Consider the following 23,538-nt stretch of genomic DNA (forward strand, 5'->3'; position numbering starts at 1 on the left):
GCTGCTATCAGCAGAGAGCTGGCAGGGCGCGGTGGCGGAGGGAAGGGCGTTTTCCTCTCCTGCTCCAGGCATTGCTGGGGCAGGGTGCACCACCAGCACCGAGGCCTCTGTGGATGTGCTGAAGGCAGCGGCTCTGCTGCAGGGCTCCGAACCCACACAGGGCACCCAAACCCTCATCCCGCACCCCCAGTGAAGGGCTCTTCCCCTTGCTGACCCCACAACCCAGGAGCGTGCCTGCAGGGGAGCTCAGCACCGCTGGCTGCCGGCCAGGGCATTCACGGGGGCAGGGTGCAGGGAGGGGGAAGGGGGTGCCAGCAGCAACGCCTAGGCCCTGCCCTGCCCTCCCCGGAGCGCTATCGGCTCCCAGGGCTGCTTATCAGCGGGCTCAGCCGGCAGCAGCGCGCCCAGCCCGGGGAGAGCCTCGGGGGCAGCGCCGCAGGGGGAGCGGAGCCACCAGGGGCTGCGGCGGCGGCTCCGTGAGGCCGGGCCTTAAAACACAAAGCGGGGAGCGGGGCTGGGGGAAGCCGGGGGAACGACGCCGGGGAGCGGAACGCGGCGGGGCCGGGCCTCGGCCCTACCCGGGCCGGCTGCGGAGCGCAGGAGGCTCCGGGCTGCCGGAAGAGGGCGGGCGGCGGAGCGGTAGGCGGCGGGCACGGGGTGCGGGGCGGCCGGGCCGGGAGGGGACGGGAGGGGATGGAGCGGGCCTGGACCGGGCCTGCCGGCCCCCAGCGGCCCGCTCACGGCTCCCGGGAGGCCCGGGCTGAGGGGCGGAGGGTCGCGGTGCTGCACGGGGGCCTCCGTCCCTGCATCGCCCCGGGGGGGGTTTGGGGTCGGTGCCGGGGGGGCAGCAGGAATGGGAGGCTCTGGGTGCATCGGGGCTGTCTGCACGGATCCCAAACGGCCCCTGGGGGGGGGCACAGATCCCAAATAGTCCCCGGGGGGGCACAGATCCCAAACGGCCCCTGGGCAGGACCTTCCCTGCCGGCCCTGCAGCAGCCCCCGGGCAGTGCTCCCTAACCCGAGCTGCAGCCGAGGTGTTTGGCTGGCTGACCGTGGGCTGGCTTTAAAAGCTGGGGAAGGTAAGGGGAAAAGCAAAATAGGAAGGATAAGAAGTGTTTCTCCTCCGTGAGAGTTTTTCCTGGGTGAGTGTGGCCGTCGCTTTTTACCAAAAGAAAACAAAACAGTGGAAAATAAGTGTTTGAATGAAAAGAGCCGGCTGATAACTCTCCTCACTGCATGGCCAAGCCTGTAAGGCGGGGAGTTGTGCAGCAACGTGGGCAGGCTCGTGGCGATACGCTGAACTCTGACATCTCTTGAGGAAAAAGAATAAAAATGTAACTTTTAAAAAGATATCTGTCCAGTGGTAACTAAAACATGCTGGGAAAAAAAAAAAAAAAAAAAAAAAAAAACACTCAAGGTCTTATTTTCATCAGTTTTCTCAGGGCTCTTTAAATTATCCAGCTCAATTTCAGGATTTTAAAATACTCAGTTATTGGTAAACTTTAGTTGTAAATTTTTTTGGTACTGCAGTGCAGTTAGGATGCACTCACTCTAGCTAAACCTGTATCATTTTAAATAATCTGTGAGCTTATTTATGTAGGCACATTCCCAGCGTGTTCAGTCTGTTGATTTATTGGTTGGTTTGTTGGTTTTGAGCCCCTGTATTTATATTTGTATCTTTTATTTTATTTTACCTGGGAGTACATATGAGACAGCAAAAAGAAAATGCATTTTCAAACCTAAATCTAACGTCAGAGTGTTTGTAAAAGAAAGAAATATGAAATGCAGGGGACAGGTTTTACTTCACTTTTTTAGAGCCAGTCTGTTTGTGTATGTTAGCTTATTTTCTCCAAAAAAAAAAAAAAAAAAAGCCACCCTGACCTTAGCTGTTTCAATAGAAGTGAAAGGTAAGCTTGGATGTCTTGGTTTTAGTCTGTTTGGGGTCTAAGAGTCATTAAATATTGTTGAAAGACTGCATTTTTCAGTTGGACTGCAGGTCTTTTGTCTTTATCACACCTGCTGTCCTGCACCTTCACGGTCTCAGGATGTCACATCTGCCATTTCTCTCCCCTTCTTTTGGTACATTTTTCCACTTCGCTTCCTCTTCTGCTGGAGGCTTGAAACCCTTTGGAAAAAATATGTATTATTTAAGGTTCTCGTGAGATCCTGCATCCTTGCAGGCTCCACATCTCTGCAGTTATCCCTCTGGTCAAGTAGGAGGAGATGTCAGTCCTCTGTGGCCTCCAAATGCTGCTCTTGCCATGGGCAGGAGGGCCCTCAGTGCCTGCAAACACAATTCAGCAGCACGCTGCTAACAAAATCCCCCACGAGCACCTTTACACCTGTTTGAGGGGAAACGCTGGGGTGAGCTTTGCACTAAAAGGGAGCATTCAGTCCCAGAGAAACCTTGCTCCTTGCAAGCACAGCAACTGCGGGGCTTCTCCGCTCGGAGGAGTGAGCTGTGCGCCGAGGAAACTTCACCTTTGCCTCAAGGGGCTGACAGCTCATCCGTGAGCAGATTTCCTACCACTGTATTTGGCAGGGCTGTGGGTCTGGCAGCAGGTTAATCACTTCCCTTTGCCGCTTCCCCATTGCCTACTCCGTGCCCTAGCAGATTGCCAGATGCTGGGATTTACGAGATCAATTGTCCCGCATTAAAAAGAGAGGAAAAAACAAAAACACCAGGGACCGCTGTGTCGTGCACCCTCTCTCCATGTTATAAACACGCTCTGTGTTTCTCTTTCCAACTGACTGGGTCCCTCGCAGAGGAGCCAGCCTGGGGGCCTGTGGAGTTTTCACATCTCTAACAAAGCACTGAAGGACAGAAAAGGACAGCGGGCGCCGGGTGCTGATTGTTCTGTGCCAGCGCCCTCCTTACAGCAATTATATTTCTGTTCGAAACCTCCACCTTATTTAAAGAGACGTTGTCAGCCGCCTCGAAGCTCCTTTTTACAAAAGACCTATAAAGCCATTGAGATGTTTTCTTAATGACCTGAAGAAAAATACTTTAGAAAAGGGACATTGATAAAACAGATATGCCTCTGCTGGTTTGGGATCTAATGCATCGACACTGCTATGTAAACTGTAATGAGTTAATTGAGGTAGTCCATCCACAGCAAGATTATTGTCTTGGTTTCCAGATGAGGGGAGTGAGACTACAGAAGGTGAGTGATCAGTGGGTTTGTTACAGAACACGGCTCTGGGTTCCCAGCTGATGAAGGAGGCTCTGAAATCGTCCTCCTTTATAGCATAAAGCAATACTTCATTGTCAGTAATAGGAGGAAATATTCCCCAGAGGCACTGCAGTGTGCTACTGCCTAGGCAAGTGTGGGAAGTGCTCAGGAACAGTGTCAGAACCGAGCTCCAAAGCTGGATGGATTCCTGGTCTCGGTGGTCCAAGAGGCCAGTGTGCCATCGTGGAAGGCTGCTCCGGGGCTGGGAGAGGGCTTTGAAAACTTCACTGCAAAGACTGCAGATTATCAGGGACCCCCTAGATGCTTCTCTGATCGAAAGGCCTGGTGGCTGTCACTAATGTCATTGACTTGTTCCAGTGCAGAGACAAGTAGTTGGACTTAGTGTTTTAAAATTCGGCTGGGCCCCCTTACTGGCGGCTTTAGCCAGCTGAGGTTTGCCTTGCATTTAATTGCCAGCCCCAAGTTTCGTTTCTGTGTCTCTTGGCAGGTGTGCTGTTCTTCAGGGATCGCTGACATGGTACTGAAGGTGTTCTTCCCTTCGTGCTGCTCCTCAGCAGAGAGCGGCATTTTGATCGGGCGCTGGATCTCGGAGCAGAACTCTGCAGTTATCCTTGCTGTGGTCCATTTCCCTTTCATTCCCGTTCAGGTGAAGCAGTATCTCAGTGAACTCCAACGGGTGACTAAGGTCAATGTTTCCGTGCTTGGCTCATGGAACAACAGCAAGCAGGAGAAAGAAGAGAGCCTGAGCGAGTTCTTGGAAGACCTTGGGACAATATTCTCCCACGAGCCCTGGATTCAGATAAGCAAAGAGGGAGACAGCAAATTCTGGAGCTGTTCCACCCTTCAGAAACGATCAAATAACCACAGGGAGGAAGAAATCATCTTGGTGTATTATGACCAGCGCAAAGTTATGCTGTCCTGTCTGCACCCCCCTTTGGACACGGCTGCCACCACCGCCCAGGAGGCGGAGGATGCTTCGAGGCTCTCTGCCATCTTCGACACCGTGGCAAAGAGCAAGGTGCTCTTCATGACAGACAAATACGATGATGGGCCCATCAAGCTGACCCACTGGCAGTCGGATGGCGTTGAAGCCAGTATCATCGTGGAGCTGATGAAGCAGGCCTCTGTGCCCGCCTGCATGCTGCTGACATTCCTGCTTTTGCTGATCTCTGGAGCCTGCAAGAGCAGGTAGGTGGCGTGGCATGGGTTAGCTTGAGTTTGTGAGGAAATGTGGTTCATACCACATTGATACCACAGTGTAGGGTTCCTGCTCAACCCCAATAGGAGCACTTTATATAAAAATCAGTTTATTCATCAGCACCATTTGTGTTGTATCTCCGGTACTGTTTTTCGTTCTACGGACCTCGTGTGCCTCCAAGACATCTCCTTTTCTGATCTGAGGTCAGCAGCCTGTAAAATTACCCTTAGGTGGTACAGCAGGTGATATAATAGGTATGGACTGCAGAGCTTGGCTCTAATTTGACAGGTGGATGTGCCTCCTGTGGGGCTCCTCAGTCCCAGCTGCATCACAGCCCCTCTCCTGTGCCTTCACCCCGGCAGGCACGGTGCAGGGGCTGGGGATGGGGCTGACGGACCTCACGCTGCTGGCAGGGACCAGCCAAAGTGCAGAGCTGGCTGCCAGGAGGGGAACCCGCTGATCCGAGTCTCAGGTGTGAGAAGTGTGAAGGGAAGGGCTGCTCCTTGTGCCAGTCACACCACATCCACAGACCAACCCAGTATAAACCAGTGGTGTGTCAGGTTCTGTGGGCAGCAGCATGCAGTGAAGCTCCCGAATGAACCTGCTGGTGGAAACAGGCTGCTGCAAAGCTGGTATTAAAGCATGGGGAGCTCCACTGAAAACAAGGAGTTCAAGGTACCCTCAATCATGGTGGAGCTCTTGGATGGGTGGGGGGGCTTTCTGGGGAGGCACTGAGCTCTTCCCAATTCCCCTGGGGGTAGCTCAGCCCTACTTCAGTTTTGTCACAGCTGAAATGTTGGTTTTCCAACTATTGCATGGCTGGCAGGATGATGTGAGGGTTTTCTTTACAGCTCAATAGCCACGACTTCCTGCTCCCTATTTGCTATGAACACCTCCATAGCTGTGAAACATCAGTTAATGGGGTGTCTGAATCCGTCATCCCTCTAGGAGACACTGGTGTGGCTCTGGGACCTTACAGCAGGTTACAGGCAGTGCTGGTCTACGGGAAGCCTTGGTGAAATCCCTTTGTCGAAATGATGAAACAGAATAGGATGCGTGGCAAATGTGTGTGCTACAGAGGGCTTCTGAGCAGACTGTCAGATAACACGTCTGGTCAGCCAGCCCGGTGAGGCTGTGCCCAAGCAGGGACTGCAGGTCAGATCCCGTGCTGCAAGGGGACACTTTGATTGATCAGATTTGGATAACAGCTACTACTGTATTCATGGATAAATCTTCTCAAGTGCAGCCTAAGGGTGTGGGGAACGGTCTTTTAACAGGTTTCCAATTGTATGATGCTGTCGTGAAAAATTACAGTGGAACTCTTCATATGCAAGGGTTTGCTGAGCAGCTGGGTTCCGTGCTTTGGTATGAAGGAAGAAGTGCCCATTGTTAGACTGCTCTGCTGGAAGACACTTCGGGTCAATCTCAGACGTGATGTGATCAGGGACCACCTCCAGGGATGGCTCTGTGGATGCTGAGCATGTATTTGGCTGTTAGTGGAAATGAAGGCAGAGTTTTGTGGCTGGGTAGAAGATTGGGAGTCAGCTCTGAAGGTCCTTTGCCCTGCGTGGATTACGTTTGACAACCAACAAGCAGGATGATCCTTTCCAACGCAGGCCCTCACCCTCACAAGCCAGCCTTGCTCACCTTGATCAGCCAGGTCCAGCCCAAGCCTCACAGGTCTCCAGAAGGCCATAGGCCAAGCATAACTTGGGAGCTCTATCCCATTCCTTGCAGTCTGACAGGCTGGGCACAGATACTGCTGCCCAGTTTATCAGCAGCTATTTTGATTTTTTAGCTTTTCCTAAGCCCAGGGCAGATATTTGGAGGCAGAGCAGCGGCCGGGCTAGCAGCCAGCTGTGCATAGCAGCAGGCAGAACGCAAGGTTTGCTGTGCCTAAACCTAGGTTGAGCTTGTTCTTAACCTTGGGACACAGGTGTAGGTTTCTTTCTTCTTTGTTTTATTCACCCATAGTATCAGCCTGATATTTGCTTATTTTACTGATGTTTTAAAACGTCATTTTTGGAGGAAATAGGTTAGCACCCGACTTTCTGACAAACCTCCTGCTTGACCTTTGAAGCCATTTAGCACAATTTGGTTCCGTTTACCACGTGCTGTATGGTACAGCCTCGTTGTGCCAACATCCGCGATGCAGAGAGGGTTCAAGGATGTCAAATGCACGTGTCCTTCCCGTCCTCTCCTGTGCTGGGCCAGCCCATACCCAGCGTAAAATGGGGTCTACCGAAATCAGAGCAGGTGACAGTGGAGCTATTGCCCGAGGAGATTTCCTGGGTGCCTGCTTTCACTCGAAACGTTTTGTGTGACTTAGGCTTTAACTAATTTATAGCAATTAGTTATTCGATGTATAATAATGGTGCCTTTTGGAGAAGTCACAGAGGCGCAAGGCTAACGGTTCCCTGGTGCAAGGAGAAGGTCCTGCACAGACAAACAGTGAAAGATTCTCACTTAAGAAGTTCCCTTCTTCCTTTGCTCGACGTGTTCTCCCTTCTGGGGCTTACTACAGGATTTCTTTCCCAGATCTTTGGGATGTTAAAGGATGATCAGCTTGGAAGAGCTACAGGAAAAGATCTGTGATGTCCACGCAGGCTGCAGGGGCTTGGGGCTTGTTTGGCTGTGCCACTGTTGCATATTTGTGCTGGGGAAGCGGGGCAATGGGGTTCCAAGCCTCAGAAAGCGAGCAGCAGCCCTGATCCACGCTCACCAAATGTTCTCTCATCTCACGGTAAGGCACTTCTTCAGCACCACCTCGTGCTCCGGGGTGGCCACTGCAACTCCATCTTCAGAGGGTGCAGAATTCCCATTGGCACTGACAGTCCCCAGTGGGCTGTTCGGAAGGTCAGGGTGATTTAGTACCGGGGCAATAAATTCTCTGTGCTCTGGCTTGTTTGTTTGTTTTTAAAAGTCCATTTACTTGCCTCTCACTGACACTGGGACCTCTGGTTCCTCACCCAGAAGGGAGGCGTTGTTCCTGCAGCTTCTAGCAGAGAGCAAAAGGCAGCTGCAGGTTCTGGAGCTGTAGCATTTGCATGTGATCCAGGTCCAGAAAGATTGTTTTTCATCTGATATCTGAAAAAAAAATCCTTGGAGAAAAAAAAAATGAATTGGAAAATTGAGTTTTACTCATGCAGGCTATGTTAATTTATTGCTAAAACTCCTTATATGTGGAAGTATCCCAAAGATCTCCTGCTGTTTAAATAACACAGAGATACGTCATTCTTGTTTTTTTTATGAGTTTGATTGGTTTTCCATCACACTTGTAAAAATCATTCTGTATACTGTGTGATGAACAGGTGGCAGCATCTATGGCGATGCAGAGTCGGTACGTGCTGGGTAGGAGACGCCACAAGAAATATTTTTGGCTTTCTTCATCAGTCCCCTTACAGATGGGAGTTTCCAGAGCACATCTTGCAGCTATTATATCAAGCTTTTTGCAGTGTGTTTGTATTTTGATTTAAAGAAACGTGTACATACTTGCCAAAGAAAGTATGTTAAGTGGAATAGAGGTTGGCTCACTCAAGTGGAAGGAGTCAGAGAGTCAGCCATGGTACGGAGAAGCGGAGAGCCCTGGTGCATCCCTTCCAACACATGGCAGCATCTTGGCCTGGCCTGTTCGAACAGCCATGGGGTGCTCGTGGGGATCTGTCTCACCCATGTTCCCCAGGTAGGAGAGCAGCAGCGTGCCCTTCCCTTTGGCAGAGGACACCAGAGGTGGCACAGCTGGGAGCTGCTGCAAGCTGGGGAGCCGTGGAGCAACACGGGGCCATGAGCCATCGCGTGCCACCTGGCTCAGGGTGCTCTGGCAGCTGCTGTTTTGACCAGTGGTTTTTCACCGTCAGCCTCCTGGGCATAACGGCACGGGCACAGCACGTCCCCCTTCCCCCTGCTTCGCATTTCAAGTGCGACCCTCTGCTTTTGCAAAGGTTTTCCAGGAGAGAACTTGGAGCTGCCGGGCTGGGATATAATGGGAGGAGAAGCCTCGCCTGCACCTGTGCCTTGGCAAATCTGCAAAAAAGGTCTGTGAGGTGGGGGGGCAGTGCCCACCTCCCCGGCACACGTCGGGTGTCACCTCCTGGCAAGGCAGCTGAGAAGCAGCGCACTGCCGTCTCCAAGGTGGGAGGCTGCGAGGCAGAGCTGAGTAACTCGGAGGCCTCGAGTTGAGAAGAATGATTCACGGCACACTGTGTGTATTTCAGGACCCAGCTATCTGAAATCTGGGGGGAAGGGGACTTCAGGACTGTGTTAAACTGAGAAACCGTGCCTGAAGTCTGGTTGAAAGGGCTCAGAAGGGTGGGGGGAGCAAGGGGATAGCAGCCCCAGTGAACCAAGCAGGGTTTTGAACCAGCCGTACTCCCGTGGTTTGTGTAGAAGGCATAAACAGCAGCCAGAGCCTTGGTCTGCCTGTCCTGATGACACTCTGCTGCTAAACTACAGGCTAAATTCCTCCTGATGAGGTCTGGGGCAGGCATGTGCACTTTCATGGACGTCTCCAGGCTGTGCTCACGAGCAATCCAAACAGCTGTACAATTTCAAGAGCAAAGCAGGCTACCGGGAATAATTTTAGCATTTGGAATGAATGTAAACTGAAGGAACATGCCAAAGCAATAAAACGAGTAGGTGAAAGAAATAACTAAGAGTGAATATTGATTTCTGGACCTTTAATGAGTGAACCAACCGTTGTGGACAGGAAAGAAGCCATCCCAATTATGTGAACATCAGAATTTATTCCCCACAACAACCCCGGTACTCTGTGTCACTGCACTGCTATTAAGCACGCTGACAAACCTGCATCCAGTGGTGTCATTTTGGACTACACAAATCACACTTGTTCCTTCTTTTGTATGTTGTGTGGTAATAAAAGTAACTCCCAAAGATAATTGAGCATCATTTAATACTTTCCTTCTGAGTCATTAAAAAATGAAACATGTGACTGTTCCCTCCCCTACAAGCTTAAAGTGGGTGCTGACATTCAGTATTTAATTAGGATTCCAAAGTTTGTTATCTGCATAGTGCTGGTCAACCTTGCCAAGGGGGTGGAGAGAAGATAGGAGTGAAGACCCTGAGAAGGGCGTTTAAAAGTAATAAAGAAAAAGAAAAGAGGGGGGAAAAGGAACAAAGTGTAGGGAGAATGCAGCTGTCCTTTATACCAAGCTCACTGGTGATTTTACTAATCACGTTGGGGTCTGTGAAGCAGTTGTGCTGTGCTGTGTTGTTGCAGTATGTACAGAACTGCCTCGATTCCAGTCTCCTGAAAACCTGGAGCAGCGTGCAACCCTAGTGCTGTATCCCAGAGCCCAGGGTGGGATCAGTAACACCTTCTGCCGTCCAAGGAAGAGCAAGGCACTTGGTTCTGCAGAATGGAAATGAGAGGTCGGGTTGTCTGCTTTAAATGTCTTGGTCTGGGAAAGGTTGCTTTAATTCTGTTAACCTTTAAGAGAGTGGTGAATATGTAATATTCTTTAATGGTAATATGTTGATGCTGTTTCTGGTTACATAACCTGACCTTTACACTGAATGTTTTGCATGGAGTTTGTACAAACAACATGCAGCCTGCTATACGGCAGAAGCAAAAGAGGAGGTTCCTGTTGTGTTTCTGCAGGATGCTGAAGTTTTGGCCTTTGTCTTTCCTGTGGAGCAAACTCTCAACTTGTGAGCAGCTGGCACATCGCCTGCAGCACCTCCAGGTCATCAGCAGCAACAAGAAGGCTCAAAACCAGACCCAGCTAATGAGGTATGGAGTACCCATAAAGGCATGCACGTCTTTGCTCTAGCCCTGTCTCCTCTGGGGAACCCAAACCATGGATCCTTTGCCTGCTGCAGGGATCTGCAGCTGGCCTGGCTGACACGACAACACTGTGGGGTCCTCGTTGCACCACACTGCGTTGCCTTGCTTGGTCTACTCTCTGCTAGTTTGCAGATTTCTGCCTTGTGCTCTGTTTTATACCACTTACACCTTTTGCCAGATGTATGCCTTCTTCCCTAGCCTGGGATATTGCCCCCAAAAAGTTTGTACCACACCCACATGCAGGGTGTTGCTAGCAATACTCCCACAAGCTCACTGCTTTCACATATGTTGCCAAGGTTAACCAAATCCTGCAATCAGTATTCAGCGGCACTTTCCAAAAGAGCAGAAAGGTTTAAATGCTGCCCTCTTTCACCCACTCCTTACATACAGTTACTGGAGACCAGAGACTCCAGCAGCAGTAACAAAGTCAGTGTAACAGAACAAGCAAATGTGCAGCACAGTGAGTGGAACTGGGAGAGGCAGGGATCTGAGACAGGTCATACTGAATGTCCTATGGCCATTACACAGCGAGCCTTGTGCCGTGTAGTTCCCTGATCCTGCAGGAATAGACTCCCAGGGAATGCTTAAAATGGATTAATAGATTTGAAGGCCAAAAGTAACTGTGATTGTTCAATCTGGTTTCCAGAATAACTCATGTCATGGCATTTCATTCAGAAACTCTAGCAGTGAGGGGCAGCTTGGTAGCCCTTCTGGATGTTTATGAACCCAGAAACACAGTTTATTACATTGCCTAGTGGTTCACCTACCACTAGAGGTGGTACTTCTTAGAAAGCTAATCTCAGCGTGGATGCTCCAAGTGGTGGTGCCCTTAGTACTGTTAAATTCCCGCTGGGTGTGCACATACACTTTGATTAACATTATTTTTCTTTGTAGCTTTAACCCCGCGTTTCGCTCCACTTAAAAAAGGTTTCATGGTGTGGCAGGCTCGGAGTCACTTGGTGTTTGGCCCCAGAAGTAGCAGCACATCAGTGAAAGTCAAAAGCACTCTGCACCACATTTCTTTAGTAAATTGTCCCGGTGTTCCTGGGACATGAAAGATGCTATGTAAGTGAAGCCAACGATTGTCATTGAAACTTGAAGTCCTTTCTTTTGCTCTAACGTTGTTTCTTTTTATCGTGCATGCAGGAAAGCCAACATCTTTGTCTCCCTGCTGATTGATGTGGCTCTGGGAATACTGCTCATGTCCTGGCTGTACAGAAAGAACCGGATCGGTCACCTTGCTGACACCCTCATCCCTGTGGCTGATGTAAGTCTGCTCAGAGCCATTCCTCTTTCAGCTTCTGTGGGTACTGACCAGCTCTTGATGCCTGAAGTGCCTGTAAGGAGGCAATGCCTTAAACACAAGGATTTCAGAGAGAGTCCTGTCTGAAGTCATGCAAATTAGGTCTCCGCAAGAACAGTGAAATCTTCAAATCAGGCCTCCTGGGGCTGTTCAAAAGGAACACAGCTCTGGCTTGAGTGTGCAGTAAATAGTAATTAGATACTTACTCGAGGATTGTTCCAGCTCCCAAAGTAACAATTATGGCTTGGGCAGAGCCGTGCAGCTGCAGGTTGGAGTGGTTATCAAGTTCACAGAAGTATCGTCAAGTTGCTTTATGGGGCATTTGGGAAAAGAAAGCTGTAACTTGGGTTGAATCTGATAAACTGCTGAAAAGTCAAACCTGATAAGCATGCAGCTGTGCTTGTGAAGAGGAAGTTCATGGGGAAATCCAAAGGTATTCGCTAGTCAGGATGCAAACACCTGAAATCCTAAGAACTCTGGTGTGCAGATGGTAAACAAGGAGAACTTGCTGTGTCCTGTGCTTTTCTCAAACAACTCCTCTTGCCCACTGAGATCCCTCAGCATCAGCATAAATTCATGAAGAACAAGTATGACTCATACTGCCCTGCTTTTCTGGTGGCTCATTTTAAGTGCTTCACTCCAATATATCTGCGTAGTGGCAGAAAGGAACATATAATGCACTTCGGAGGCTGGAGGCCAGACCATTAATCTAAGGTTAGCTCTGGTTTTAGAGCTTCTGTGTCTTGGGAATACATGTGCAGCCAACGTTGAGCATTGTCATGCAGCTGCACAACCTAATCCTTTCTCTGCTCACTTTTCTTTCATTTCTGGGACAGAAAATGAATCTTTCCATTGGTTTCTTTCTGGGAGCTGGAAGACATCCTCTCATCGCTCTTTTTTGGTTTCATGGTTGGGAGGAATTTTATTCTGATTAGAGAATTCCAGCAGCAATTTGTTTTTTACTAATCCTGTCTTTCTTGGGAAGAGATCATAATTTCCTTGACAATGATCTGCTTGGTCCATGTCTAACATTTTCATTGTCACAAGCCATATGTCTCTGATCATTCTTGTACACGCTGTGCTTTCAGAAAATGTGTATGGAGTGTGTATGGAGATCCAGCGTAGCTGTGAATCATTATTATTGCTATTTTTGTTGTTTTTCATAGTCAAGCTTAAGGACTGCATGTTTTAAGGAGTGCTGCAGACGTTATTCAGAAGCAACGTTGGGATAGGAAGGACTACATTTCTTCTGCAATACACTTACTCCTGTAGTATTTGAGCTAAAAGCTAAGAATCATTTTGAAAGTCTTATTCCTAAGTCTTCACCCTTGCAGATATTTCAGCTGGAAAAGTTTAAGTTCTCTAAAACTCACCCCGTGGGATTATTCCAAGTGTCCAACTCTCAAAAATCTGATTTCTTAACAAGTCTGTAAAGAAGTGGCTTTTGGCTGTGTTCCCGTTTGTGCAGGTGGCTCCAGGAGGGGTTCCATCTGCCCGGTGTCTTTGGCAGATGGACGCTCTCTGTGCTCAAGGTGTATCTGATCCCAGCACCTGTCCTGGACAGCCTCGCTTGTGAGAGTTGCTCATTCATTCCTCTTTCAAAAAATTAGCTCATCTGTCACTCCACTTTCATATCGTAGCACTGGTTATTTTCATCACGTCTCCTACGTGTGCTGACTTCATTACCTCGGTGTCACCAGGAGCTGTTTGCTTACTTTTCTGCAAGTGAGAACTTCCCCTTGTATGGGTGGCCCTGTATGGTTTGTGCCTTTCTTCTCCACAGTATCTCCAAGCTTATCAATTCAGGCCACTTAAAACTCCTCTGACTTTCCAGCTGTACTTTCTTCTTTCAAGCTTATTAGATTGTGGACGTATAATTGTTTGGAGTCCTTTTACTGCCTTTGGTAGGCATCGATTTATGTACATTATGTGCAGGCCTTAAAAAATGCAGTTTTGAGTGATCCCAAAATATACCAATGACTTCAGCGTGTGGTGTGCAAGCCAGCACCACTTCTTTTCCGGTATGACAGCAAAATCTCCCCTTAGCCATTCAACAGTAGGTTTCCACTTTGCTGCTGAGTGTCCATCTGGTACACATTATTCCCATCACTTGGGCTTTCTCAAGTGCTTGTGCTGCCAAATTCAGTAATGCAAACTTTCCCCTGTGCAGAACGAGTTACTACTCCTTCCCTAAAGCTCCTTGCTACTCTGCTTTTGATGTGCCCTACATCTGATGATGGCATTGACCTTCTTACATCTCTGTACCTGCTAGTAAACAGAACATTATATATATTTTAATAATCTTATCATAATATGTATATATGTACAACCTCATTGTAACCTTATGGATTTGACTGATTTTAACATTGGCAATTTTTTAGCTGTCTGGGGGCTGGAAGCAAAGCTTTTTTTTTTTCTTTCTTTTTTTCCTAGTAAACATCCTTCTGGAAGAAAGCAGGTGCAGGTAGATTATTTTGACTCTCAACAATTGCCAGGGTCACAAGCTCAGCCTGCTGACGTGAGGATCAAGCCGTGTTCCCTAGCTGTCATTCGTCATCCCCTGATATAATGGTTCTCAAATCAGCACTTAGCTAGCAATTGTTGATGATGCACAAGACATCATTGACTGCAGCTCCCACTTTCACAGCTTGATGAGCTGTGCTGTGCTGACTGTAATAACAAGTTGCCTTTGTCAGTAAATGAAGCAGATGTGATTCAGACACCTAGGGAGTGACTGGGGAGTAGCTGTATGCAACACGAAGGACTGATTTTGGAGCAGGTTTTAAAAAACAAGAATGGAAAATGTGAATAATCTGCTCTCTGTAGGTGCCCTTACAGCTCCTACCCTCCTCCTTCCTCCTGCTCCCACCAGGCTTCCCAACAGCAGTCCTTGTTTTTGCCTTCCACAAAAATATCCAATTCAAAGTGCTACATTTTTTTCTGTTTTGAGATGAAGAACTGCTTACAAACCCTCTTTTTTATTTTTTCCTTTTTCACCTCTTGCATCCTGGCTGTGTTCTCTTTTCCTTAGGCTGTAATCTCTTTGAAACAAATATTTATCATAGATCATGCCTCCAAAAATGTGACTGGAGCTTAGAGATAATTGCATGCAAGTTCCTATTCAGTTACGTTTTCTAATATATAAACAAAGCTAGTAGAGAGGACGGTGCCTGGAAAATATTCTTAGGTGTTACTTTATAAAATCGCAGGTAGGTGCCTGGCAGGGAGTGCTTTGGCTCTGCCTTCAGTGCCTTGTGCAAGATGCTTCACTCAGTTTGCCGTGGTTGTCACAGCACCACGAGACACATGGAGACAAGCAAGAAGAACATGGCTGTGAAGATTTCCAGTCTAAAATATTGCCAGCCATGTTAGCTTTAGTCTCCGGTTTGGTGATGTCCTTACACCCCTTTATGAAAGCACTTCCATGTAATTCCCTGTGTCTGATTTAGTAACACTGATCACATTCCGTATGCATGACTGCAACAAGAGGATTAGACTCCCAGTCACCTTTTATGATTCTGCTTGCTATTGATCAGTCCTAAAATATCTGGCTGCAAAATAGCTTGCAAGGTTATGCTTGAGGCCTGTGTTTTGAAATGCTTTGCCCAGCTAAATAGCAGCAAGCTAGGGCACCTTCCCAGGGTTACGTGCCCCTGTCAAAATTTAGTGGTACCGCTGGAACTGGAAGCCTTCAGAAGTAGTCAGAGCTGGAAAACAGCCTTGCTGAAGGACTGCTTTCAAGCATTTAAATATTTCATTAAAATCCCCAAATGCTTTTTCCAAGTTACAAATCCAACAGTTTAAATATTAAAACCAGTCTATTTATACAGTAGCTAAAAGTTCTCAGTGATGGAGGTAAGATCTGTGGGTTCAAATCAGTTCTGACTTACTGCAAGATATTTTAAGGGACGTTGAGGCAGAGGGTAAATTAAGGAAATAAAGAGGCAATCTTGTTCAGGGGATTTTGGGATAAAGTGAAGATGGAGCTCTGAGTTTTGCCACTACACTAAAAGTAAATGCTTACAAATCCACTTTGCGATGATCCAGATGGTCAATGAAATGTAATCATTTATTGGAAAACATTTCGTCTTAGGGAAACTTTCCCTACAAATGATGGGGAAATGAGGCTATAGCACATCAGCTCCAGATAGCAAGTCTTGACTCTTATGCACACTTATTTACTCACAGTCTCTGCTCATGTGGGACAGTGGGTGAGGCCACTTCTTCCAGGTATGTTCCCCACCTCTTTGCTGCCTGCAGCACTCCCTGAGGAGCAGAGCCCCACCATCTTCTGCCCTGCCTACTGCAGTCAAAGCAGTGTGATGCAGAGAGAAAATCAGTAAATAATTTGGGATTAAATCACCAGAAATCGAGAGTCAAAGCCCTCTGTGATTTGGGAACAAACTCCATCAGAGTTGTTCTCAGTGATTCAGAAGGCTTCTTTTTTACTGGGATGCCATGGGTATCTCTCTGAAGCCTGCAAGTGAGACAAGACAGTGGTTTACCACAGAGTAGAAAGCAAACTAGTTTGTATATGAAGCACGTTTACATAATTGTGTTTTCTTGCCTGCTGTAAACTCCTACAGGTTATTTCATTGTAAAATTTTCCTGTTTTGTCCATGAGCACACAGCCATCCTGCCCCCTTACAGATCCTGGCTGCTTTCCCCATACTGAGATTGCTCTTTCAGTTCTGACTTTTCAGTTTTCCGTCCAATTAAATTCATTTGTACTCCAGCATTTGCCATCTATTTCAAGAATACTTATTACACCAAGAAATCAGACTACAAGTCTACCAAACACATCCATGAACAAACCCTAGGCTCATGTTCCCAGCAGAAACCATTTAAGCAGTTCAGCTCTCTCTGCTGTTACATTTAGGTTCAGTAAAGAGTCATTTTCCGATGAAGTTGTGTTTCTGAGTTAACTAGTTTTCTATAGTTGTTTGATTTTTTTTCTCCATTGCTTTGAAGGGTGTGGTGAAATAGTTTTTTGTGGGGTAACATGTTCAGTACACTGGGCTTGTTTGATGTGGTAGGAATTTATCTCGGGCTGCTTACGTGTTTGCTTCCATGTGTTTGTAGCATGTAGCTGAAGAGCTCCAGGACCTGCTCCAGTGGCTAATGGGAGCACCAGCTGGACTGAAAATGAACCGAGCTTTGGATCAGGTGTTGGGCCGTTTCTTCCTCTACCACATCCATCTTTGGATTAGTAAGTGCAGTTGTTTAACTTTTCAGCCTCCCTTTTCATCTCTTCCCTCCCAAGTGCTTAATGTTTGCCTAGAGGTGAATGAATCAAAATGCACTCCTGCAAGTACAGACTCGTCTGTGAGTCTTCCTGCTGTGGGAACTCAAGCCAAAGCTGGATTCCCACACAAGGAAGTCATGCATATTAAACAAAGTGCTTGTCGTGGTGCTTTGCAAGAAGTGCAAGTCACTATGGATCTTGTTTTCTTGGTGCCATAGGTGGTGAGTGTCCAAGGGAAGGTTTTAGGTCTTACGTAGACATTGCCCTGTAAGAGGCAGGTGATAGGACAGGGAATAGAAATGTGTTTTTGGGATGCAAACACAAACCCTGCCCTGCCACTGACTTCAATTTAGTTTTTTAGAGCTTTTCTATGTGTATTCCCTCCTTGAAACACCACACCGCTGTTATCCTGAGTAAGTGTCTTGATAAAGGAAAATAGTCACGATGGGAACAAGCTCCTTAGTTATTACACTGACGTAGTCTACTTGACATTCAAGTAAGAGACTTTACTCCACTTCAGTGATGAAAGCTGCTGTGTGTCTCTAGACTGTTTTATTTTACAAAATGTCATTTGGGATGGTTTCTGTGGGAATAAGAAGAAAAGAGAGATCACTTCAGTAAAGCTTGACATGTGCGGTTAAAAATGTAATCAGGAACCTGGACACAAATCTAAAAAAATAGGCTCTGTGTGGAGCAAGGTGACTGCTCTGCTCAAGTTGAGCACATCCTTGCCTTCCTCACAGAGCTGCCACACCTGAACACAAACCCAGGGGAAAAGAGAGCTGTTTTTTGTCCTCCTAAGCAGAAGATGGCCATCTAAAGGAACTTTCCACTTTCACTTCTATATTTTTGTGGCTATGATTTCTGGAGCAATGTTTGAACAGAGGGGAGAAACCAGACGGGGAGAAAATCAGTCCTTTGAGACTGTCATCATAAAATGTATTGGTCAAACACTGACCCTGCAATGTCCACTAGGCTACATTCACCTGATGTCCCCATTCATTGAGATGATCCTCTGGTATGTCGGTCTGTCGGCTTGTCTGGGCCTGACCGTGGCTCTCTGCATCCTCTCTGACATCGTTGCCCTTCTGACCTTCCACATCTACTGCTTCTATGTCTACGGAGCAAGGTGAGTTATCTCACTTGGCTGTGTGTTGGGTATGTTTGTGGAGAAAATCTGATGGACATTCAGGGCCTATCGTTATTTTGTGGAGCGCTGCACCTAACAGCTGTCTGCTGCGGCAGCTATTGATTACCGATGGAGTCAAAGCCTCTTGCTAAAACCAGATGGACACTCAACGTACAGAAAGCATTAGCAAAAAACAGGGACTGGGGATACCTGGGGCCACTGTGGCTTGATTCCTCACTAAAGAATCCACAAAACCTAAACCTTGATATATCAAATCTATGAGATAATGAATCATCTGATCCCAGGCCCAGCTCTGATACTAGGTACATTCAGTCCTGTTGTAGTTCTCTTGAATTCACAGCTTAAGCCAGAAATTAATCTATTGCTTTCTTTTATGCATGTAGAAATGATAGTCACAGCAGTGCAAACAATCTATCTTTCAGTTCTCGTTTTATTCTTAAATATTTACTAATTGTGGTAGTGACCTGGAAAAATAAAACTACGTGACAGGTAGAGGGCAAGTTCACCCTATCCCTTTGATTCAACCTCTCCTAATACTCTTCCGTGGCACCCTACTCAGTGGTTTTTCAGAGAACTAGAGGAGATGAGGAAGAAAGGGAAGCTCTTTTTCTTCCAGAGAAACCCATAAGTCCCTGTCTCTGCCTGGCTTCAGGGATTCTTGTCTGGACTGTGGAGCCCAGGTGGCAGCTTTGGGGTTATGGCAGGACTGTGCCACCATCCTGGTGGCATTGTCTGGGCCTACTGGAGGGCCTCACTAGGGAGCTAGGCCAAGGCTCTGGGGGAGCGTGTGGCTTTGGGGCACCTCCTGTGCTGGGCACGCTGGGGTTACTGTGCAAGCAGTGCCTGCTGACGAGCTCTGTTCCTGCCCTCCGTTAACAAGTGCTGCAGCAAGGCATCACACAGACCGCTGGAGAATAGCTGCTCTTGCCAAGGAGACGAGATAGAAGGTAATGAATAATGGAACCTTTGGCTTATAAAGTACAGAACTGCTGTTGTTCCTCCCCAGGCTCTGAGCAGAGGGCTCCGCATTGCAAACAGCAGAAATAGAAGCACTTCAGTTACAGGCAGCTTAGGGATATGAATTGGTTCTGTTGTGAGCGTAGGGCTTACACCCGAAATCAGTCATGTCAGTAAAGCAGAATTTCTTCCCAACACCTCTAGTTCACTAGAATTTCTGTTTTGGGCTGTGAAAAATGCCCTTGGTCCTTTCCAATTGTGAGTGGAAACAGGAAAAGCATTTTCTCTGCTGATTGTTTTCCCGTTGTGAGCTGCAGGGAGCCCGTCTACCAGCCTGGGCTGTGTGTTAGAAGCGTAGAGCAGCTGTATGTTACCTTGCTGCTGGCACCAAACTGTCCCTGCTGTGCTTGGTGTCCCCACAGAGAGTCAGGAGCGGGTACCAGTCGCCCACACCAGCACAGCCACCGCAGCACCTTCGTGCAGCTGGCGGAACAAATGCTGGCTCAGGTGCTGCTGAGGTCTGAGCTCCACCTCTGAAACAACCCATGCAGTGAGACGAGAGCGGGCATGTGTGTGCAGGCAGCGGTGAAGGTAGAGCAGGTCCATCAGGTCCACACGCCTGGTGTCGTGCTGGGGCATGCAGGTGATGGGCAGCCTGCATCCCAGCCCTGTCAGGTGTGCGCCAGCAAGCTGGAGGAGTGCTCCCGGCACCCTCTGGCCCCGAGATGAGAGCGCTGAGCTGTGCCTGCCAGCCCAGGCACCCTGCCAGTTCCTTGAAGCAGTTGGTGTTCCTCAAACCAGATTCCTCGCTGGGGGAAGACTCCTCGCCGCTGCTTTCACAACACTGTCTTGAAGGCTCAGCAGCCTCCGCACTTGAAGTAGGCTGGGTGACCGGTCTGGCTGCTGGAGCTCAGGCTCTGCTCTGCCCCACGGGTTGGTTCTGTCCCCGTTCCTCACAGCCCTGAATGTCAGACCCTGCTGCCCAGGGTTCTTGGTGACTCTTCTCCCTTCCAGGGGCTCTTTCTTTCTCTGTGTTGTTCTGTAGATGACTCTGTTTCCCACCTCTTACCACCCCAAGCATCTCTCACCATTGCCGCTCTCCTTGGAGAGCTCTGAGTGTCACAGCACCGAGTGAAACAGCCTGAAAGGACGCGGTAGGGGTGCCACCAGTTGTTCAGTAGATTTCTTCCCACTCTTGTGGATGAAGGTGCAAGGGCTCCAGTCCCCTCCCTTGCCTCTCTGCTGCAGAGGCAAAATTGAATTGTACTGATGCAAGTGTGAAGGACAGGGCCTTGGCCACTCCAGCCGTGGCAAGGGGAGGTCTGAACCCTGCAGCACTCACCACTGCACGTATGCAACCTCTTCCCCAGGAGCAGAAATCAAGAGATTTGCCATAGGCAGCGGGCATGGCGAGGGGGTTGCCCTCCAGTGGTGCAGCTGGCCCCAGGACAGCCGAGCGAGCAGTTAGCATTTTATCTGAGTCCTCCCCAGGTGGATTTCTCCTGCCACCCTGAGCTGCGTGGTGCAGTGAGTGAGTGGGCGCAGGGGTGCAGTGATGATGGCTGTTTTCTGAGGCTCTAACCTGCGACGTCTTCTCTTCGCCCAGGCTCTACTGCCTGAAGATTTACGGCCTGTCATCTCTCTGGCGCTTGTTCCGTGGGAAGAAGTGGAACGTCCTCCGGCAGCGGGTGGATTCCTGCTCCTATGACTTGGACCAGGTAGTGCTACAGCACCGGGGGCTCACTGCAGGGCACTGCCTGCAGGCAGCACGGTTCTGCTCTGCTTTGGGTAATATTGAGAGGGAGGCCACAGGAGGCTCCGTGGTGCCCAAAAACGAGCACATTGTGCAGCGCTGCATCCTCTTCAAACATACCCTGGGCACTGCAGCACCCCTGCACTCTGCACGCTCAGGTTTGCCCTGCTGAGCTTCGCTGGGTGCTGCGGATTCTCGTGGCTCTTGGAGCCCAGGATTGGGTACGGGGAAGGAGGCAAGTTAAGAAGTGGTGCCCAGCAGTGTTGCCGTAGGAACAGACTCGCCAGCGTTTCTATTAAAAGGCCCCGTTTCATTCACACTGTGCTGGATCCTGGCCCACACGTTCTCGCTCAAACAGCAGAGGCAGTTTTTTTTTTGTCAAACACTGTAATCTCTATTGAAATTCTGAAATGCCATATGAAAGTTCAGCAGAGCCTGTCTGCACCACACCTGCTGTTGCAAACATCGCTAAAATAATAAAATAATATTTGGTAACTTCCAGGGCCAGTGCCTCTCTGTTGCAACAGATAGGCTTGAGCTTCTGGCACTGCAGTGGGGGAGCTAATTTTCTTTTCTTTGGTGCAAGAAAAGCAAGAGCCTCTGTGTCAGGCTGCCTGTTTATGCCAGGGTTCTGCCCTGTGTGCTTTGAGGAGAATTGGTTTGGCACTGCAGGCTTCATCCTGCTGCTCCGGAGGCCAGTGGGAATTCTGTCATTGGCCTGAGTGGGACGAGGCACTCAAAGCTGACCTTAAAAGACTTCTGGAGATGCTAAGCAACTGCAGTGCAGTGACAGAGGAGGCGAGAAGCAACTGCTGTGAAGAGGATGGGTTGGACTGCGATCTATTTCTGGTTACATGCATAAAGCTGGGATGTTGATCCACCTCTGTGACAGGAGTGTCTGGGTTATTTGCTTTCATAACATGCTGTGGCCATGTTCTCTTCCTGCAGAAATGGCAGTGCCCTGTGTTCCTGTGGCCTCTCTGTTCTGGAAGCTGTGACTAAGAACTGAAGAGTCAGATCTTTATTTGTCATAAATCCGTATTTCTCCACTGATTCTAGCTGGAATTAATTACACTTCAGCCAGCTGGGCCAGCCCAAAATGGAAATAACTTGTTCTGTGGGCAGCAAAGCTAATGACACCTGCTTTCCTATGGATTTTTCTCCTTTGTATAATCTAAATATTGCACCCCCCACTCAGTAACTCTAACTTATTTCCCACTGAGCAGGATACTGAAGTCCTGTGGCTGCTGTGGAGCTGCAAACACGCAGACTGGGCAGCCAGCTGCTGCCTGTGGGAATGGTTATCTACCCAGCTCCCCTAAAACAAGGAGGAACAAAAATACTTCTCAAACGTCTATAACATTCCCTACCCTTCCACCTTTTTCTGGTAAAAACTGACTGGTGGCTTTAAAACTTAAAGGGGTAGAGGACGGACAAACAGCATGGTCACATAAGCCCTGTTTCCTAAGGAAGCCAGACTAAAATAGGAAATATTGGGCATTGTCTATAAAGGAAAAGTGCTGTCAGGATCCAGCTTGTTTGTCTTTCCAAACGTAGTCACAGAGAAGACAGCCTCAAAAAAGGCCCCAAAAGAGAAGTAATACTGAAAATATTCAAAGTAACAGAGTTATTCAAATAGGGAATACAAATAAGTTAAGAATCCTGCAATCTGTCATTGTTTCACCATTTCCTATTTTTATTTTATTTTGCCATTGCTTTACTAATGGTTGTTTGTGTTTCTTTTTCCCCCAGTTATTTATTGGCACATTGCTATTTACAATCCTGCTGTTCCTCCTGCCTACAACTGCACTGTATTATTTGGTGTTTACCCTGGTAAGATTTCATCCCTGAAGCTAATGGTATTATGTCTTCTGAGGTCTTTTTTTTTTTTTTTAATGCTTCCTTGTCATTTACTGTCATCCACAAAGAGAATCCAAGATTTATCTGAGTGTTCAGGAAGGGTTCTCACACAACCCATGTAGGCCACGCAAGTGGAATTCAGGATACGTGTCTGTGTTTCTCCAAAGGGAATTCCCAGCAAATCCAGGTCAGCAGGACATGCTGTTCCCCCGCCTTCTTTCACCCAGAAGTTATTTTTAATCTTTCCGTGCCATGTCTGGGGTGACGACTCCTCTAGTTTGATCCAGAATAACTTCTTCAAGAAGTTAGCCTTCTGTGTTAAATGCTGTCAGCCAGGCTTTGCTTGGAGGATTGGACTTCCTTATTTTTCCTCTCTTCCCCCAATACAACCAGTCCTATCTGCAGCCTGCCTGAAGCAAAATTTTCCACAGAGGCCTTCACATGATTTCAACATCTTTTATGAGCTCTCTCTTCTCAGATGAGCTTGACAGCAAAAATAAATGCTGTCTGACAAAAGGAGGTGCTTTAGTCAGGGGACATAAAGCACTAAGCAGAAAGCTCATTTTTGACTGCTTTGCTTTTGCTTAAACGCTCTACACGGGGTTTCTTCAAGCAGAAATTAGCTACTTCAGCTCATTGCTGGAGAGTGGGAAATTTGCATTCACTGATGGAGTTCACTAGAAATGGAAGCCTGAATTCTCCCTCTTAGGCTCTGACAGTTGAAAGTTGAGATGGTCAAAGAACATCATGCAGGGCCTGTCTAGACATCAGACCCACCTTGGGATGCTTTAGCTTACACACAATGTCAGACTGCAGATTAACTCATGGGTTTTCAAGGGTTACATCTCCTGTTTCTCTGAGATTTGCTTATTAAACTGTTTTTCTGTAGCTCCGTTTGCTGGTGGTGATCGTGCAAGGCCTGATACACTTACTAGTTGATCTGGTTGACTCTCTGCCTCTTTATTCGATCATCCTTCGGCTCTGCAGATCCTACAGACTTGCAGGTAAGTCCTTCAGCACTAGATATGCAAAAGGTCATGGATTTTGCATTATGCATTTCATTTTGATGGAATGG

General features: G+C 48.1%; 1 protein-coding gene across 4 annotated transcripts in view; it reads left to right on the forward strand.

Moving 5' to 3' along the window:
- The first annotated feature begins 493 nt into the window (after positions 1–493).
- Positions 494–23,538, forward strand: part of PIGQ (phosphatidylinositol glycan anchor biosynthesis class Q) — a 33,342-nt gene continuing 10,297 nt past the window's right edge. Inside the window, exons 1-9 of one of the 4 annotated variants that reach the window (XM_038187089.2) lie at positions 494–639; positions 3,682–4,382; positions 10,010–10,141; positions 11,342–11,462; positions 16,581–16,707; positions 17,719–17,872; positions 20,457–20,568; positions 22,356–22,436; positions 23,353–23,467. In XM_038187089.2, the coding sequence (XP_038043017.1) occupies positions 3,709–4,382; positions 10,010–10,141; positions 11,342–11,462; positions 16,581–16,707; positions 17,719–17,872; positions 20,457–20,568; positions 22,356–22,436; positions 23,353–23,467 (1,516 nt within the window). In that variant the 5' untranslated portion in view covers positions 494–639; positions 3,682–3,708. The other 3 variants (XM_038187090.2, XM_072023716.1, XM_038187087.2) reach the window with 3 other exon arrangements.

The sequence above is a fragment of the Anas platyrhynchos genome, chromosome 15 (genome assembly GCF_047663525.1).
Source record: "Anas platyrhynchos isolate ZD024472 breed Pekin duck chromosome 15, IASCAAS_PekinDuck_T2T, whole genome shotgun sequence".
In the NCBI taxonomy this organism is placed as follows: Eukaryota; Metazoa; Chordata; class Aves; order Anseriformes; family Anatidae; genus Anas; species Anas platyrhynchos.